The sequence below is a fragment of the Miscanthus floridulus genome, chromosome 5 (genome assembly GCF_019320115.1).
Source record: "Miscanthus floridulus cultivar M001 chromosome 5, ASM1932011v1, whole genome shotgun sequence".
In the NCBI taxonomy this organism is placed as follows: domain Eukaryota; kingdom Viridiplantae; phylum Streptophyta; class Magnoliopsida; order Poales; family Poaceae; genus Miscanthus; species Miscanthus floridulus.
Window position 1 is genome coordinate 117115879 of NC_089584.1, and position 18199 is coordinate 117134077.

Genomic DNA, 18199 nt, shown 5'->3' on the forward strand with positions numbered 1-18199 from the left:
TCATGTTGGAGATAGTCTTCTATATCACTCCTTTGCCTATTGAGTCAGCTATGTTGTTACTTTTAAATCACTCAATCATATTGCTATTTCAAGCTATGCTGTTATAGCTTTAGGTGGACCGTCTAAAAAAAGGTGTAAGGTGAAGAAATAAATTAGTGTTAGGTCTCATTTAGTTCCTTCTCTAAAGTTTACTCTCTATCTCATCAAATGTTTGACACATGCATGGAGTATTAAATATAGACTAAAAAATAACTAATTACATAGTTTGCGACTAATTTGCGAGATGGATTTTTTAAGCCTAATTAGTCCATGATTTGACAACGTGGTGCTATAGTAACACATGACTAATAACAGATTAATTAGGTTTAATAAATTCGTCTAGTGGATTACTGACGGATTCTGTAATTTATTTTTTTATTAGTATCCGAACATCTTATACGACATCTCTATATAACACCCGATGTGATACCCTAAAACTTTAGGTTCTGGTTTAAATAAGGCCTCGACTGAAAGGTTACGAAGATGTAAATCTAATCATTGCCGTACATCCTCGCAATGGCTCCGTTCGCTGGTCTGAAACTGGCTGAAAACATTGTTCTAGCTGAATTATTGTGAGAGAAAAATATTGTTTCAGCTAAAAAAAACCAAACAAAACGAATACAGGATAAGCCGAACAGGACCAATAGAGCTATAAAAGTATTGAAATGACTGCGCAATTTGTGAAAACAGCGCCCCTATCTGCCAACACGAGCTCAGCACACGACGTTCAAAAATCTGGTTTAACAGAGACACATGTACTGTACAAGGCTGCTTTGCTAATAAAACCATGAAAAAGTACTATTAATAAATGTATTGTGAGAAAAAAAATACGGTTCGTAAAAAAAAAAAGTGCTGACAAGCGAACTAGGCGATAGTTACTCGCGTTAACGGTAAATTCACGCGAGCTTTAAGGTGGGATACTGGGAGGGAGTGAGGGACGGCATGGTACTGCACTGACCGGTGGCATGTTCGGTTGGCTTGTTGTTGCTGGTCGCTGGTTCGCGAACAAGCACTATTAATTAATTTATGTGGGAGAAAAATACTATTTTAATTGAAAATTTAGACCCTCCTTGGCGCAGCTCCTCCAGCTCCTCCGCGTGTAACACTGTAGCTGAACTGGAAGAGCCGGAGCCGATGAAGCCACGATTTCGAGCTACTCCGGCTCCGTGCTACAGTAGCAGAGTCGGAGCCGACAGGAGCCGTGCCAAACGAGCCCTTAGGATCAAGCCATACCCAAACGAACAACCTGCTTAACTTGCAAGCAAAACCAAAAATCAAAACCCAACTAACTAGGAAACCCAGTGAAGCGGAGAAGTCACAGCACTGCAGGGAAAGCTGCTTGAGCCTGAGCGCTGCGCAGAACTCCGCCCGGCACGAGGAGGACGAGAGGAGGGTTAAGGAGAGGCCAAGAAAATCCAGGCCAAAAGCCCTCGAGCTCACGTCGATCCGCCTCCCGCATTGCCTTGAAGCCTCTCGAATCGGGCGGGCCCGAGCTGCCCCGCGGAGGGCTCGATCTGGGCCCAGATCGGCTAGCATTTCGGTCCTGTGCATGCTCAAGCCCCGGCGGTGAGGCATGGGGAGCGTGGACGGCGAGCACGAGTTCCATGCAGGTGAGATGGTCGTCGATCTGAGCCATCCCCTTCTCTTTCTTTTTTCTTGTGGGGAATGGTTTAACGCCTTAATTCAAGTCCTGGAGCTCAAAGTTTGGATCTTTGAAAGCTCCGTGCGTTTAGTATGTATTCATCATGTGAATATTTGGCAAAAATGGTAGGCTGGGGTTGACTCAGCTCTTGTTACGCTCCAGGTTTGGCGCTTCACGGGTTGAATTTGCCAGTATTTGGAAAGTCTGGTGGGTATTTGCAATGCAGTGCGTTGTAGCAATTTCCCCCTTTTCTGAAATGGGGATGCAGCAATTTTCCTTAAACATTGGTCTGCCAGATTTTTGTGTAGGCAAAATGCCGTTTTTGTAATAATAGCTGTTTTGGGGATTTAAATTTGAATTCGAGGCCCCGAAGTTATTTATTGTGCATTTCTAACGATTTTTGCTTCTTTGGGCGATAAACCATTCCTAGCCAACCGGAGAGCTGAGGTGATAGATTGGTTTGGTGGGTTGCTGCCAGAGTTCGACTTGCCTTTGGATTCTTCAGACGAGGAGCTGCGGGAGTACCTCATTGATGGCACGGCACTATGCTACATTGCAGAGAAACTCATGCCCGGCATTCAGGAGGTGAGCTCACTCAGCTCAGGGAGGCTGAACTAATGGTGCAGCTACTCTTGCTGATCTAAACATGAGGCTTTGTTTACAGGAAATGTGGGGTGGTAATGCATCGGATCAGAGGTCAAATGTGAAGAAATTCCTCTATTTCGTTGCGGAAATGGGTCTGCCAGGCTTCAGTGTCAAGGATCTGGAGGAGGTGAGGTTACTCCTGTCATGTGAAGATTTGTCTGGTATATGTAGCGATTGCTAGTATGTTTCATTCCAACTAAATGGTTGTTCTCATCTCCTTTCCAAGGTGTATGTTAATAATGGTTAGCATAGTTGGTGTCAGTCCTTAATACTGGCAATAATGACCTGATGTAGGCACTGCATAGCAATGATGGGTCTATGTCAGTATGAAGATCTATTCACAATTGTGCCTATATATGAGTTGTCCCTCAAAGCTCGACTATGATTGACTGGAAATCAGCAATAACCTTTTAGTTGCAGTTGGAAAGGTTGAAAAGTGTCCAACTGTAAGGAATAGTGAACTCAAAGTGTTCTTAGATCTTACAACTCTGCTGTAGAATTCTGTAAGTCCGTAAGAGCTTCACACCCTATGGCATGGACTCAGAGTTCCCTCTTAAAGTCTGTGCCATTTCTCAGAGAGAGGGAATAGAATTCATAGTTAGATTTTTTTTATTGGCCATAGGAGGTACAATACATCAGCACCGTCCCTATGGCCAACAACATTGTTGTTGGCCATAGGGACGGTGCTGATGTATTGTACCTCCTACGTTACGATTCAGACTTGCTTCACAATTGTCAACTGAATCTGTGGTTCTGTTCATCCTTATTTTTGTTAACCCTAATCCGTTTGATGATTACAGGGGTCAGTGTCTTCTGTGGTGGAGTGTCTCTTGGCTCTAAAGGATAATGTGACTACAGGATTGGGTCAAAACATTACAAACAATGCTGCTAAAACACCCCTTCGAAGGAAACTGGAACTTGAAGAATCTGATGATCCTATAATTTCGGTTATGACACCGGGGAAAAGATCTGGGGAGGAAAGATGGAAAGGCCACTGGGATCCTAAGTCTCAACAAAGAAGTATTCTTCATTCTGGTATGCTCATGTTGTTGTTTCTTTAGCATAATCATTTGTGGCATTGGATACTAAGTTAGAGTTTAATCAACTAAGCTTCCATTTATAATTGGTTTCCAGTGGCATATCCCATTTATTCTTGAAGTTTACGTATATAAAGTGATAAAAAATATTTTCCAAAATTCATACAATCAGGCATTTTTTACTTCAGAGCAAATGAATTCTATATGTTGCCATGGTTTCGTATTCGTAGTGCCTTTAACTTGTTTGGACTTCTATATGTTGCCAAGGTTTCATATTCATAGTGCCTTTAACTTGTTTATCTTCAATATCCAAGTAACATTACCTGTTCAGATCTTGTTTCTTGACTTAGGTGCTTTTCTGTGTTAATCTATTGTCACACTCACCCTTTTTGTAAGATATAATGGAATGTTAATTCCGGTCTCTACAACATGACTATGCACACAGCCCGGTCTTTATTACAATAAATCAACATGGTTCTGAAATCAACAGAACAAAATAAGCCATAAGCCCATAACAATCCAGCATGCTCACCTTACTTTGCAGGACAAAAGGTCCATGATGCTTTCCAACTTAAGCGAGGCTCCTACACTGATCTTCCTCCTGCCAAAGTTTCAGAGATGATGCATCCAAGAAGTCTAGATGTAACATCTTCAGCATCACATCATATCATTGCACATTTTTTCCCCTTGTCTGTGCCCCTTTATTAATTACAATCTTTTCTCAGAATGCCCCTACTCAATCACTTCTTAGAGTTGTTAATGGCATTCTAGATGAGAGCATTGAGAGGAAAAGAGGAGAAATACCACATGTAAGTCTATTTTCAGTGTTTTTCAATAAATAGATTGCCCGGAATGCTATTGGTTATTTATTATTTGTTATTGATGAGTAATGTCGGCCTGTTCTTGTCTCAGCGTGTTGTTTACTTGCTAAGGAATGTTGTTCAAGAGATTGAGCATCGAATTGCTATTCAAGCGGATCACATAAGAAATGTAAGTGTGGTATTCGCTATTTATTGTCATAGAAATTCAACTCCTGTAACACATTATTTGTTTTCACAGCAAAATAGCATCATCAAGACTCGGGAAGACAAGTACCGTTCAAAAATTAAAGCACTCGAGACATTAGTAAATGGCACAAATGAAGAAAATGAGGTAACTATACAATTTGTTCATGATCTGAAAATTCTCACAGGAATATCTTCTGCCTCTTGATATTGACACATGTAATTCTTTCTTCAGATGACAGTAAATCGACTTGAGCTAGTTGAGGTATTCAAAATATCCTCATCTATTTTTCTGTTTCTAATCATGTTACTTGCTTGAATCAGTACTCATAAAAATATGAATCAGATATTGGTTGTATGATGTTCGGACCTTATAATGCTAGGATCACTTATGAGTTGTTGCACTACATTTAGTGCTTGTAGTTAGAATGAACATATCATAAATTTGTTTGTTTTGTTCATGTAGGTAGAAAAATCAAAACTTGATGAGAAAAGAAAACTAGGTGAACAAGACATGGTTCGGCTGATGCAAGAAAAAGAGAATGCAGAAAATACAATTGCTTCCCTTCAGCAAGAAATACAGATCTTGAGTAGGATGCATGAACAGTACCGTGAAAGAAAGGAAACAGAAGCCAGGCAGATGGAGGAACACTTGGCTATGAGACTTAAGGAGGCTGAGTTTCTTTTGATGCAATCAAAAAAGAAAGTTGAAGAAATTGAATCTGCTTCCCAACTGAAATCTCAACTTTGGAGCAGAAAGGCAAACATTTTCCAGAGTTTTATGGATAATCAAAAAATGTCCATTAAGGTTCTGTCATCTTCCTATATCATTTTTTTTGTTTTCTTTTAGTTTGTTTATGTTCTAACCTCTCAGTTTTTAAATATTTAACTATGTTAGGACATAAGGATATCATCTCAGTCCATTAAGCAGGAAATGTTTGCCCTTCAAATGAAATGGAGGGATGAAATATCTAACATTGGTATGTGGGTTCTCGTGATTTCTGTTGCGGCTTTATTGTATATGTATGTTTACTGAAACTTTGTTTATCTTGCTCTTAACTTGTCAAACTTGGTTAGGACATGATTTGAAAGGCTTGGTTGATGCTGCTGACAATTACCATAAGGTTCTTGCTGAAAATCAGAAGCTATTTAATGAGGTACAGGAACTAAAGGGTATGTTCCTGCAATGATAAACTTACACTTTGAGCACATTTTATGGCTATCTAACATTATCCTTTCCACTCTAATGTTTGTTTTCAGGCAATATCAGAGTCTATTGTCGTGTCAGACCATTTCTTCCTGGTCAAGATGGAAAAACAACCGTTATTGATTATATTGGTGAAAATGGTGAGATTCTCATCACAAATCCCTTCAAGCAAGGGAAGGATGCGTGTCGAATGTTCAAGTTTAACAAAGTGTTTAATACACATGCTTCTCAAGGTATATCTTAAGTATGTTAATGGTGCAATCTAAAATTTAAAAGTTGTATAATTGAATATTACTCACCAAGTTTTCTTACCTAATTTCCAGCTGAAGTATTCTCTGATATCCAGCCTCTGATCAGATCAGTTCTTGATGGGTTTAATGTGTGCATTTTTGCCTATGGTCAAACTGGTTCAGGAAAAACTTACACAATGGTAAGAGTGCTGGGCTCAAACAAAGTTGAATTGATAATAGTCTTGAGGATATTACTAACTGGTGACTGACATTTTGTTTTTTCTTAGAGTGGGCCAGGCACATCAAAAGACGATTGGGGTGTTAACTATCGAGCTTTAAATGACTTGTTCGACATCTCTCTAAGTAGAAGAAATGCTTTCTCATATGAGGTGGGGGTGCAGATGGTTGAGATTTACAACGAACAAGTGCGGGATCTTCTTTCAAATGATATTGCACAAAAAAGATATCCTTTACCCAAATGCTTACTTTCTATTAGAATCTCTCTCATTATTACATTTTTAGTACTCGCATACTATTAGACATGCACAGGAAAAAAATGTTGTTCTTGACAAAAAGAAACACTTGGAATTTGGAGCACATCTCAGCCTAACGGACTTGTTGTCCCTGATGCAAGTTTACATCCTGTCAAATCAACATTGGATGTACTAGAGTTGATGGAAATTGGACAAACAAATAGAGCAGTTGGATCAACAGCTCTGAATGAAAGGAGCAGTCGATCTCACAGGTATGTACCATAACCAATGTTGCTAGAATTGACTTCTCTTACACAATATTGAATTTTAGTAGGTTCATTAGATTTCATGCTTTGATAGTAAGATAAAGCACAATGGTAATATTATTCTAAAAAAAAGGGCGTACCCAGTGCAGAGAGCTCCCGCTCTGTGCGGGGTCTGGGGAAGGGTGTTAGTGGCAAGCCTTACCCTCGCCTGTGCAATGTGAGGAGACCGCGACTCAAACCCAGGACCTTCCGGTCACAGGCTGTTTATTATATTCTAAAAAATGATAACAAAATCATAATTGTCATTCTCTGTTTATTATATAATCTCTAAGGGTAAATAGTACATAATCTTAGATAAACAAATCTTAATCTCGGTACATATCTTTTTAGAATAGTTGGATCTACTATTTGCGTACCTTTTTTAGATCAAACAATCTAAGGGTAAATACCCATAAAATTCTTGTGACATAATGTTCTGAAAGCTTTTGTTGCATGCAGCATTCTAACTGTGCATGTTAGAGGGGTGGATTTGAAAAATGGATCTACTTCCAGAGGATGTCTACATCTGATTGATCTTGCTGGGAGTGAAAGAGTTGAGCGATCTGAAGCAATTGGAGATAGATTAAAAGAAGCACAGTATATTAACAAATCTCTCTCTGCTCTTGGTGATGTGATTTTTGCTTTAGCACAGAAAAACTCCCATGTTCCTTATCGAAACAGCAAGCTGACTCAAGTTCTACAGAGCTCTTTAGGTAACATATAGTTGTTCTTAAAAAAAAAGGGCATAAAGTAGTTGTTAGTTTATATATGCGGATATATTACTTATGATAATTCTCTTATGTTTTCATGCAGGTGGACAAGCAAAGACACTAATGTTTGTTCAAATTAATCCGGATACTGGATCATATTCAGAAACTATAAGCACTTTGAAGTTTGCTGAAAGAGTTTCTGGAGTTGAATTAGGTGTTGCAAGAAGTAACAAAGAGGGTAAAGATATAAAAGAGCTGCTAGAACAGGTTTTTGCAACTGTCTCATATATATTCAGAAAATTTCTGTTTCTGTACAAACTTCACTAGGAAGCTAACTTTGTACAAACTTCACTTGATTAGTTTAAAGGGGGAAGGTTTCTTCGATATCACTAATTCAACTCGAATTAACTGTTAAACCGAAGAAAATGAAGGACATGTTTGTTCAACCTTATAGGGTGCATACTTATGCTTCAGCATATTGATACTAAATTCCACGGGAAGTATATTACTGTTAATAATGTTAGCTGATACTGGCAGTTGTTACTATAACTGGAGCATATAGCTTCAGCGTCCTATGGTTATCTTGGTTTCAAAAGTCAATTGTTTTTTTGTCCAGGTTTCATATCTGAAAGACACAATATCACGGAAAGATATGGAAATCGATCAACTCTTGAAGGACAAAGCCAAATCTCCAAGTTCACCAATAAATAGAAATGACAATAGCCTACAGATTCGACGACTATCAGGTAAGGGATTTATGTTCTAGTGACAAGTTTCATTATACCCTCAAAATCATTCTGTGGTGAATGGAATCAGTAATGGACGCACTTCACCCTCTAATGTAGGGGCTGGTGGATCAGGTGAAGCCGAATGTGAAGATAACATGTCTGATGATGGCTGCTCAGTAGCAGGAACTGAGTGTTCTGTAGGTGGTGCTTCAGAGGCGACAACAGAACGGATGTATGTTGCTAACATCTCAACTTTCCACATCTCTTATCCCTTACCATCATCTTTTTTTTTTTTTTACTTCAATATCACATACTAGTTAAAATCTGCTGGGCTTCCCATAATTCTTTCGCTACATATGTGTCAGCAGTAAACAATCTACCTTTTTTTTTACCCTTTCAGTAACGAATCGTGCTGTTTAAGCTATGCTCTACAATTACAGGCAGAAGGCCCCATCAAGGATAGCCAGGCTGTTCCTCACAAAGAATGGGCAGCCTGCAAACCCCAAGCCAAAACCAAGGGAGTCTGCTCTGAAACCGCCAGGTACATTAGAAACGTGAACCACTTGCATGCTACATAGAAGTAGGCATTGCTGCCTGGTTTCACTTATTCACTTCACTGGTATTAAATCAAATTGTGCAGTAGCTGATCGATGCTTTTACAATTTGCGAGCATCCCTGGGCATGATACGATCCTATGATACTGATGAACACTCGTATTCGTTTACAGGTCGCACGACTTCTACAGGAAGCCAGGCGACAGGAGGAGGATCTTCAGTGAAACCCCCTAAGAGGCGGTAGAGAAATAAAGATTCCAGCATCTGAGGTCTGCCATGTTGATGGCTGATGCTACACGTATGTAAACCGACTCGGAGATTGTGCTGAAACACAACGGGTGGTGCGATGTAAGGGTATGTCACTGTAACGGGTTCACTTGTCAACGGTCTGTTAAGTAATGCTGATGAGCAGCCGACTATAGGCTGGACGTTTGATGGGAAATGTTGTTGCATGTGCAGCAGGCGCGAGAGCGCCGTTGCGTTTTGAGTTTAGGCGGCTCTGCTGAGGCCCAGGCCTAGACCCTGTCTGCCGAATCTCATTTTGGCCTTTGCCGCGGTGCTAGGATCCTATTCTGTTTCAGGCGAGAAACAAAAAGTATAAGAGCTCTTCGGCGACGTCAAAGAACCAAATGAAGGATCTCGTGCCATAAAACGCGAGAGACGGTGTATTGGTGTAAGGCGCACACGGCACAAAAAAAGTAAAAAACTGCCAAGAACTGAACTTTGCAAACAAAAAATAAATTGCAGTGAGCGTACACTGAACTATGCAAACAAAAAAAATAAAAAGCTGAATTTAATTGTGCAAACAAAAAAAATTAAAAACCAAAAAAATATGGTGAGCGTACAATGAACTGTGCAAACAAAAACAATAAAAAGCTGAACTGAACTATGCAAGCAAAAACACTGAACTGTGCAAACAATGAACTGATCTGCCTTTAAAAAAACAATGAACTGAGTGCAAACAAAAAAAATTAAAAAATATAAGCTGAACTGAACTGTGCAAAACAGAAAAATATAAGCTGAACTGAACTGTGCAAAACAGAAAGTTAAAAAATAAATGCGGTGAGCGTGGATCGAACACGCGACCTTCAGATCTTCAGTCTGACGCTCTCCCAACTGAGCTATCCCCGCTCTGATATGCAAGTAAAAAAGTAAACTACTTAACCAAAGTATCTAGAAAATGGCAATGCTGTGCTAGTGACCGCCCCTTGTAGCGAATCTTCCGCGCACAGGCACACGGCTGTGTTTAATTTGTGGTACGTAAGCTAAAAAAACAATGTACTTCAAGCAAAATACCTAGAAAGTGACAATGCTGATGCTACTGTTCTTCTGCTTGCACTGTGTTTGACTCATGAGCTAGCTCTAAGCATTTTTTTTATATATTTTAATAGAAGAGAGAAAAAAACTAACTCTTAATTAAGAGCAAGGTTTATATACATATTTTAAGATCATGTGAGACGTACCGGCCACCGCCACTACCACAAGCCCACAGGGCCGCAACCAAGATATTATAATAATTCCATGGTAATAAATTAAGATAAAGAAGTAAAATGCTCGTACATAATGGCGCAAAACTGAACCAACCAAAGCAGCTCAACGAAAACAAAAGCGCTTTAGTGTTCCAACAACATCTTTAACAGAACGCAGAACATAACGATATTCTGACGGATGGTACACAGATACAGTTGGATCAGCCCCTGGCACAATGATGTTGCATCATGCCATTGCCACCCCCTCCCCTCTTTCGAGCTGTCATCTGCCGACTGCCTTCCCTTGTCCCTCTTTACCACACAAAGAAAGCTAGCCAAACAAGCTTGGAGCCCCACTTCATGCCCATTTTGATCCGTCCTTGGCTACCACCACACGCTCGTGTCCCTACGATTACACTGGCGAACTCAAATCAAATTCACTAGAAACTGGTAGAATTTGGTTCCTCTTGTATTCAAAGTTCAGCCGTGTCTATATATGACCATGACCTACTAGAGCAGTAGAGCACCATGAGCTAATAATCCAAGCAGAACCACTCATGTCTACTGCGCCCTTTGTCACCTACCTTCAGAGGCCCCGGTCACCGGCGTTCCGGGCGCCACCGCCGTCCCCGGTCACCGGCGTTCTGAGTGGCAGCAGCTCGGGGTCGTCCGGGTACGGCGAGTGTCAGGATGACGACGATATCGGCAAGTTCCTGCGCTGCTCCGCCAGGGTCCCAGTGCTGCGGCTGCCGGAGAGGCCCGGCCCTCGGAGAAACAAGAAAGCGGCCGCCTGGGCACCGCCTGTCGTCGACATGCGCCTGTTGGACTCACTGTCGTCGGTGGAGGGAGGAGGGTCCGCGGTGGAGGCACTGAGGTCGGCGGCCGTCGCGTTTGGCTGCTTCCAGGTGGTCGGCCACGGGGTCGACGCCAGTTTGCTATCGGCAGCGTTGCGTGTGCTGCAAGGTCGGAGGGATCGCCGGCGCAGGAGATGGAGAGAATTGGAGTAGGAGATGAGGATGAGCTGTGGTGGCTGCGGGGCGAAGGAGACCAAGAAATGGCGGGAACTCAGCCGTTGCGAAATGGTCCCAACCAATTCAGGTATGAACTTTCCATGTCAATAGAGAAACTCAGCCATCGCGAATTCACAAGGCACCACGCCTTTGGATTTTGCTGGGTCACAGGAACAAAGCAGATGATTTGTTTACTCAGCTTGAGCAAGCTTCAACCAAGCTCCTGCACGCCTTGCAGCAGGCCAGTGCATCTGAACCGTTGGCTAAAGCTGAAGCGAACGGCTCGCTCCTCCGCATCCGCAAGCACCGACGCAGCGGCAGCAGCGCGTCCGGTCCGATCAGCCAAGATGACGTCCTGCGGATGCTGGTACAGAGCTCGCGGTGCTCGCGCGCTCTCGCCCTCCACCTCTGCCCCGGCGCGGCGGCGTTCCACGTCTTCTCGCGGCGAGGCTGGTCCAGGTTCTCGCCCCTTGACGGCGCCCTCGTGGTCACCGTCGGGGACCAACTACAGGTGATAAATGCATCTTGCCATCAAACTCGAAATTGCAACAGCAATTAGGAAGACTGAAACCATCCTGCGCAGCTAAAAAGAAGGCCAGCAAAATGTGTCCGCACTCCAGGCCTGCGAACAATAATCGGACTGAAATGGGAAGCCAGGGGCACATTGCCAATTTGCCATCACTGACATCATTGTTCATGATTAAGGCCTCGCTACTGACCTGTTTCGTTTCCATGGATGCAGTGCGGGCTCTACAAAAGCGTGTCCGGCAAACCAGCTTACAGCAATAATGATCTCCAAGGAGACAGCAGCGATGCCATCTCAGCAGAATTCTTCCTTTCCTGCTCTTCAGCAGGCGCAGCAAAGGAGGCTCTGAACATGGACAACATGAAGGTCATCCCGTTGAATCTGCAGATCATGGTAGCAGCTTGCCTTGTGCTTGTTTACCATGTCTTCCTGTCATGCTCGTATGCTATTTGGTAATGTTCAGCAATACAGCAACTGCAGGGCCTGTTTCCCTTTGCTGAGTATGCAAGTATGCAACACATTTGCCACTGTTAATCAGCCTAAACATCAGAATGAACAAAACCCAAATTTTGTCTCAGTTATCGGAAGTAAAGTGCTCCTAACACAGTATCTACCTCTACATACTATGAACCTGAATCTGCTGAGACACAAGTATGAAAATCTGATGTGAATACAAATTCAACAGCTGCAGTATCAGATGGTACTTTAAACAGGTTCAATGATTCATCTATTCATATAAACTACGGAGCTGCAATCCAGGGTTTTAAGATCCCTTTTTTTCAGTATTAGTGCATGAAGACTTAGTAATAGTGCATGAAGACCCAGCTTCCTGTATGTAATTCCAAAGTCTCAACCCCACCCAAAAACATACAAGAGTTAAACTGACTACTCTTACCAGGGTGTGAAACCACACTAGTTTTACCTGGACGCAATCATAGTACGAGTGATTAGAAAGATGCAATCGTCCAGCACAACAAAAAGAGAACATGCTAACTATACCTCATGATAATAGATTAACAGTCAGGCAGGGACCTTCTGAGGCCCTGACACTAGGCTGGAGTTCGGTTATACTGATCAGGTGTACACATCTGGCAAAGCCTCACACTGCTAATGTCCACTAAATTAACGATTAATACAAACTACAAAGCATTTACTACTATACATGCTAGTCTATAATCAAGAACGATAGCAGATGCCTTCACAACAAAAGACTCAGGGTACCAGTAACACTGAGCCACATTCAGAACTCGCCCGCACATAGGAGCTGCTACAGTGAACTAGCTACATCAAAAGATGGTGCTGACAGGATTCCACATGAAAAGATTCCTAGGATACAGTACGACCATAGCATACTGATGCTAGGTAGAGATTCTTAGACCATTTGTCCTGCAATGAAACAAGAGTGCATTTTGTCAGAACCAGCGGTCAGTTGCGATAAGATACTGAATGAGGTACTGCAGGCTTGTTAACCTTCACATGTTGACTAGGGAAAGCAGTTGTCCTCAGTGTCTCTTGGGTTTCATCTGTAGGTCGCCTCCTTGGTACACTTAAAACAAAAGCAGCCTGATCCCAAGTTGCAGCAGTTGCGGTTATCCGGTAACCACTGTCCCACCTTTTATGAATTCCCTCACTGGGATACAAGAAATCCAGTTCAACAACCTGGAAAGTAAACGGCAATAGCTCAATAAGAAATATATCGCACTTAGCCTAAGTGTAAAAATAAATGCTGAGAAGGGACTGATGAAGTGGAAAAAAACGCTACCTGATCAGAAAACCCAGCATTACGAGACATGACAACAGCCCATCTACTTCCAGCAGTTGCCATGGAAGTTACATAGAAACCATCTCGCCATTTCTTGTTTATCCATTTGTAGGGGAAAGTATCACTAACCTTGTAGGACTGTTGTGTGTAGGCTGTGCCTGGATAGATATAACTATAGTCACAAGAATATTCATATACTAAGACAACTGCAAGCTTTAGCTGCTTTACCTTTAGACATCACTACCACCGAGCTGCCATTGTTTGCCCCAGCAAGCGCAGTTATATAGTAGTTCCTCTCCCATTGCTCCATTATCCATTCCTTCACATGGAAATAAACCACCATTAGATTTGGCAATGTAGAGAAGAGAATAGCTTGCTTAGTAACTTTACTTGACAAAGTGATTATTTTGTAAAAATTACATAGAATGAACCAAGGTGCAGATCACTCACTTTGTGAAGGAAATGTGGTGTAAGCTCATAAACTTGGGAAGTGAAACCAGTTCCAGCATCCATGATTATAGCCCAGAGATTGGAACAAGATGTTATGCAACTGATAAACAGTCCATCGTCATTCCCTTTTTCAATGTGCTGTAAAAGCCTTGAATCTGCAACATTGTAGTGGTACCTGCAGTACCCAGTGAATTTGTTGAATTACTTTGGCCCAGCCACAAAGAGACATGATATGATAGCAATTAACTAAACTTCAGGTCTTATAAGAGTGTACCTTTGTTTCATTGGCCGTCTGCCATTATAGACACTTATCCACTGTGTTGCAGGCATTCCCATCCTGATCTTCTTCTTTGGTTGTTCATCTGCCTCTTCCTCTATCAATAAGCGGCCTCTCTTTTGACCAACTTGATGTATAAGCTTTAGAGAAGATGCAAGGGAGATTAGACAAAACCAAAATAATGTTGTTTTTAAATGACAGATGCAAAATATGAACATACCTTCTGAGCACCATCAGTGTTAATTGGTCTGACATCTGGATTTGGACCTACTACACTATCAAAAAGCGATACACATTTTGCATAGTTGGGTTCTTCGTCAAACTTCAAATTGACCACATACTCTACAAACTCTTTGAAGGGTTGTGGGCAAAAGCAACAGAGAGATTCTGGAGAGGTAGCCATTTTCTTCTTGCAGACAAGGAAGCCTTTGTTTTCACCCTGTAGATGCAAAATAAACATCAAGTACAGAAATACATCACTCAAATCAATAAAATTGGCTGGAGGATCCACATTTTACCTGATAACCTTGCCAAGGTAGACGTCCCCGTAGAAGAAAGACTAGCGTGTATGCTAGAGATTCTAAATCATCCCTCCTGCTACCTATTCTCCCAAGATGTGCATGAACACTAGCATAGCGAACTGTTCCCCTGAAACAGCAGCATTAACAATGTAACATAACAGTAAGACTAGTACCTCCTTCAGTTGATTCAACTATGAGAAGCATAAGCACCACAGGTTTACTAGCTACTGTGACAATATGTTGAGTGTACCATCTCAACAGAGACTAAAAGACTGATTCCATGTCTAGTGAAAGAATGGCTACTACCACGCATGCCAATCAGGACCATTTCACCAGTAGTGACTAGAATAGGTGAGTTCAATGCAGCAAGATGTTGAAAAAGAGTAAAATTCTGTACTGATTCTATAAGGCTAAGGAAACAAGCAAGCTCGCAAGCACAGGGAGAGAATAAATGGAAGACAATAATGGTTGGCTGAAAAGTGAAAACTGTTTACAGCAGTGGTAATTTCTGGCGTAATGGCTGGATTAAGGATTACTGGGAAACAGCAAATGGACAGGAAATGTGACAGGATAATCAACGTCATCATTTATGTGCTAGGGGTAATGCAAGTGATGCCTATCATAAAAGCTTCATCTGGTTACCTGAAAACATCTGGTCGCTGATCATATTCAACGTGTTGCCCTGTTGCACTATCCTTCCACTTCGTAGCTGCCATCAGAAGATCCAAGAATACAAAATTATTTACACGCCTAATCTGTTGTCTACATACAGAACAGACATTCAAATAATCGTAGATGCTGCCGGTTGAGCGATAAAAAAGTAAATTAACTTACCTAAACCAAGATCAACAAGGAAGAGTTTCTTTTCTTCAGGTGTCCCAGGAGTCCCTAGCAAGAAATTCTCTGGTTTGACATCGCCATGAACATACCTGAAATCCCAATTTTTTTTTTTTAGAAATTTTGTCAGCGGATGAAAGAAATACATAGAGAATAAGGAGTTACAAGGAAAGAATAATCAGTGGTGTTAACTGACCCTTTTGAATGCATTTTCTCAAGTATGGAGATTGATTCAATAGCAATACAAGCAACCATCTCAGGTGACATTCTGCTAGCAAAGGAATGACGTTAATGGTAAACTAAAAGTCAATATCAAGTGTCGACTCAAAACTATGACTCACGTGTGAGAGTTATTATTCCAGACATCCCAAAGACTGGGTCCGAGCATATCCATAACCTGAATTTTTAAGACCAAGTTAACTAGTATCTAAAAACGATCAGAAATAATGAAGCTAATACTTCAACAATCCAAACAAAGTGTTATACCATAACAAAGTAATCCCCTTGGCGTCCTTTGTAGTGGACTCGGGGAACCCCATGAATGCCACCGACAGCGCTAAACGTGCAATAACCATGAAAACCGATCAGCTACCCATGAGTTGAATGATCTCCGAAAGACTTACACCTTCTCATACCCAAATCATAAGATCATAGATTGACTTACTTGTAAACTGCCCACTCATAAGGAGGGCCATAGTGACATCCTTTACTGGTCCTATGCTCAAACTTCAGTGCCACCTAAGATAGAAAGGAACACGGCTTACTCTCCAGTGCTAATACAAACCACAATTCCAGTTTTCCATGTCGACTGGTACTAAAGAAAATCCTCTATTACCTCAACAGCACCTGGACCAGTAGCTAACATGCGGTGGCCAACATATACTTGGCCAAAACCACCTTTCCCGAGCTTCTTCTCGACTCTATACTTTGGTGAACTACCCACCTGGACCTGTATTTATAGAACAAGCAGGCAAAGATTAAACCAAAATCATTTGGAAGTGGAATGATCAGAAGCAAACTAGAAGGTAACGCCTTTGCGCAGGCAAAGCATACAATAGACAGCGGCACCAAAATTTCATCTCTCGGAATCATCTCAGAGAGCTCAACACAATCGAAGCGCAGCAGGCACAATTAAACATCGTACGAACAGCTCACCGTGTCAGGGACAGGGGGGCTGCCCTCGTCATCGGCTAGCTTGTCGGCGCTGTCCGCGTCGTCCATCCCACGCTCCCCCTCGTCGTCGCCGCCTTCCCCCGCGACGACCTCCACGGGTCTGATCTCCTCCCGCTCCCTCTCCTCCGCCCTCGTCACCCTCCGCCTCTTCTCCGCCGGCGGTGGTGCCGGTGCCGGTGCTGCTGCTGCTGCCGCCGCCGCCGGTGCTTTGTCCTCAGCCGCCGCCGGACTCCCCTGCGCCTCTCGGGCCCTTCGCGCGGCGCTACGCAGCACAGGCATCCTCAACCACGGAGCCCCATGGCCCCGCCTCAGCTTACTGCTCCGCCTCCTCCTGAGATTCCACCACCGATCTCAGGAAGGAGCTGAGGAGGGGAGACCCAAGCGGCGGCGCGCGGTGGCTGGCACCGCGGACCAGGACGCTAGCTAGGGTTCGGGTTGGTGTGGGGCAGAGCAGACGCGATGTGATGGGGAGTGGGAATGGGGAAGGTTGCGGGGCAGGCGGCGGTGGTGCTGATGTAACACTGGCTGCTGGAGATGCGAGAGAGTTATGAGGCAGTTCGTTGCGGCCTGCGGGAAGGGGAAAGGATTTGCCACCGTTGTGTGTGTAATCGTCGCCTGGCAGTGGCATCAGTCCGTGTGCGCAAACACGGAGCTCGTGGGAAGCGACGGCGTGATGGAGTGACCTTTGTTTTGCTTCGGGGACGTCAGAGGCTACACCAAAACTTCTACGCACCTCTTGTTCTTGCCATCCATCACATGGCATGAGGGATGAAAACGTACAGGATACGAACGGATATCACTCATATTACATTTGTTTTCATATTTCTGTCCGGATTCGGATTCAAAACGGATAATGTTAACCATGTCGGATAGGATACGATTGGATATCGACATCATAAATATGCGATTTGAGTATTTTGGATATGAATATGGTATCGGATGTTAAATATCCGGACTCGAATATGGACAAATCTTAACTCCTCCAAACGAATTCAATCTCAAATACGATCAGCAAATATCTGTACCATTTTCACACATACATGACATCCATGGCGATTGGACAAGGAAGGTTTGATACCAACAAGGCTAGCCTCTTCCAATTGATGTTGCAGTCAAGGAACGAAACATGAATAGGATATGTCAACGTTTTTCCTCACCAGTGATAGCGGTTAGAGGTTTGCTATATCAACCAAAGAAGGTTCATGAAGCATGATAATAGGCGCTCCCACTACATAGACAATATACAGGTGTAGAAGGACATTGGCAAGAAAATAGATGTAGAAGTCGTAAATGACCATAATATTATTTTATTTCAATATAGATCCAATGTGTGTGTTCCATGTCATCTTCGGGTAGGATTTGTGATTACACTACATTGGACAGTACGCCCAACTCTAGTACTGCATGTGAACCCATGCATCAAGTTGGTATCATGAATGACAAAGAGACACAAAAGCTATTCAGCCTGTTCGCTGGTTGGTTTCAGCCAGCCCAAACCAGCCAGCCAACAGTGTTTTCATCTCACAATAAATTAGCACCAGCCAGCCCAAACCAGCCCAGAAACCAACCAACGAACAGGCCGATTAAGTGCACAAAAGAT

The 18199-nt window shown here is 42.7% G+C and overlaps 2 protein-coding genes, 1 non-coding gene and 1 pseudogene across 3 annotated transcripts; 2 read left to right on the top strand and 2 right to left on the bottom strand.

Annotated features, from left to right (window-relative positions):
• Positions 1-1315: 1315 nt before the first annotated feature.
• Positions 1316-9030, top strand: LOC136450567 (kinesin-like protein KIN-14C). The gene is made up of 22 exons (XM_066451064.1): positions 1316-1649; positions 2112-2266; positions 2346-2453; positions 3127-3361; positions 3908-4005; positions 4089-4172; positions 4276-4353; positions 4423-4515; positions 4603-4632; positions 4834-5175; positions 5266-5347; positions 5445-5540; positions 5628-5807; positions 5898-6004; positions 6092-6267; positions 6385-6549; positions 7042-7295; positions 7396-7559; positions 7909-8038; positions 8138-8252; positions 8461-8561; positions 8748-9030. The coding sequence occupies exons 1-22, from the start codon at positions 1613-1615 to the stop codon at positions 8816-8818; spliced, it is 2901 nt and encodes a 966-aa protein (XP_066307161.1). The 5' UTR covers positions 1316-1612; the 3' UTR covers positions 8819-9030.
• A 602-nt stretch (positions 9031-9632) lies between these two features.
• On the bottom strand, positions 9633-9705 carry TRNAF-GAA (transfer RNA phenylalanine (anticodon GAA)). Its single transcript has one exon. It is a non-coding gene; the product is annotated as a tRNA-Phe (tRNA).
• Positions 9706-10600: 895 nt separating this feature from the next.
• LOC136450569 (flavanone 3-dioxygenase 2-like) lies at positions 10601-12214 on the top strand (annotated as a pseudogene).
• A 341-nt stretch (positions 12215-12555) lies between these two features.
• On the bottom strand, positions 12556-17181 carry LOC136450568 (casein kinase 1-like protein HD16). Its single transcript, XM_066451065.1, has 16 exons — positions 16582-17181; positions 16262-16375; positions 16091-16164; positions 15913-15982; positions 15768-15823; positions 15623-15694; positions 15424-15518; positions 15232-15298; positions 14587-14716; positions 14289-14507; positions 14066-14208; positions 13792-13966; positions 13570-13660; positions 13342-13499; positions 13050-13238; positions 12556-12965 (listed from the first exon to the last, which is right to left on the bottom strand). Exons 1-16 carry the CDS (start codon positions 16876-16878, stop codon positions 12906-12908), a joined length of 2010 nt encoding a protein of 669 aa, XP_066307162.1. The 5' UTR covers positions 16879-17181; the 3' UTR covers positions 12556-12905.
• Between the last annotated feature and the right edge of the window lie 1018 nt (positions 17182-18199).

What these genes read in the sequence shown, in the direction of transcription:
- LOC136450567 (XM_066451064.1), top strand. Translation starts at nt 1,613, where the DNA reads ATGGGGAGCGTGGACGGCGAGCACGAGTTCCATGCAG. An exon ending in TCATGCCCGGCATTCAGGAG is followed by an intron (nt 2,267 to 2,345) that starts GTGAGCTCACTC and finishes CTTTGTTTACAG; the next exon opens with GAAATGTGGGGTGGTAATGC. An exon ending in GAGGCGACAACAGAACGGAT is followed by an intron (nt 8,253 to 8,460) that starts GTATGTTGCTAA and finishes CTACAATTACAG; the next exon opens with GCAGAAGGCCCCATCAAGGA.
- LOC136450568 (XM_066451065.1), bottom strand. Translation starts at nt 16,878, where the DNA reads ATGCCTGTGCTGCGTAGCGCCGCGCGAAGGGCCCGAGAGGCGCAGGGG. An exon ending in GGTGGTAGTGATGTCTAAAG is followed by an intron (nt 13,500 to 13,569) that starts GTAAAGCAGCTA and finishes ATATCTATCCAG; the next exon opens with GCACAGCCTACACACAACAG. An exon ending in TCCCTAGTCAACATGTGAAG is followed by an intron (nt 12,966 to 13,049) that starts GTTAACAAGCCT and finishes GTTTCATTGCAG; the next exon opens with GACAAATGGTCTAAGAATCT.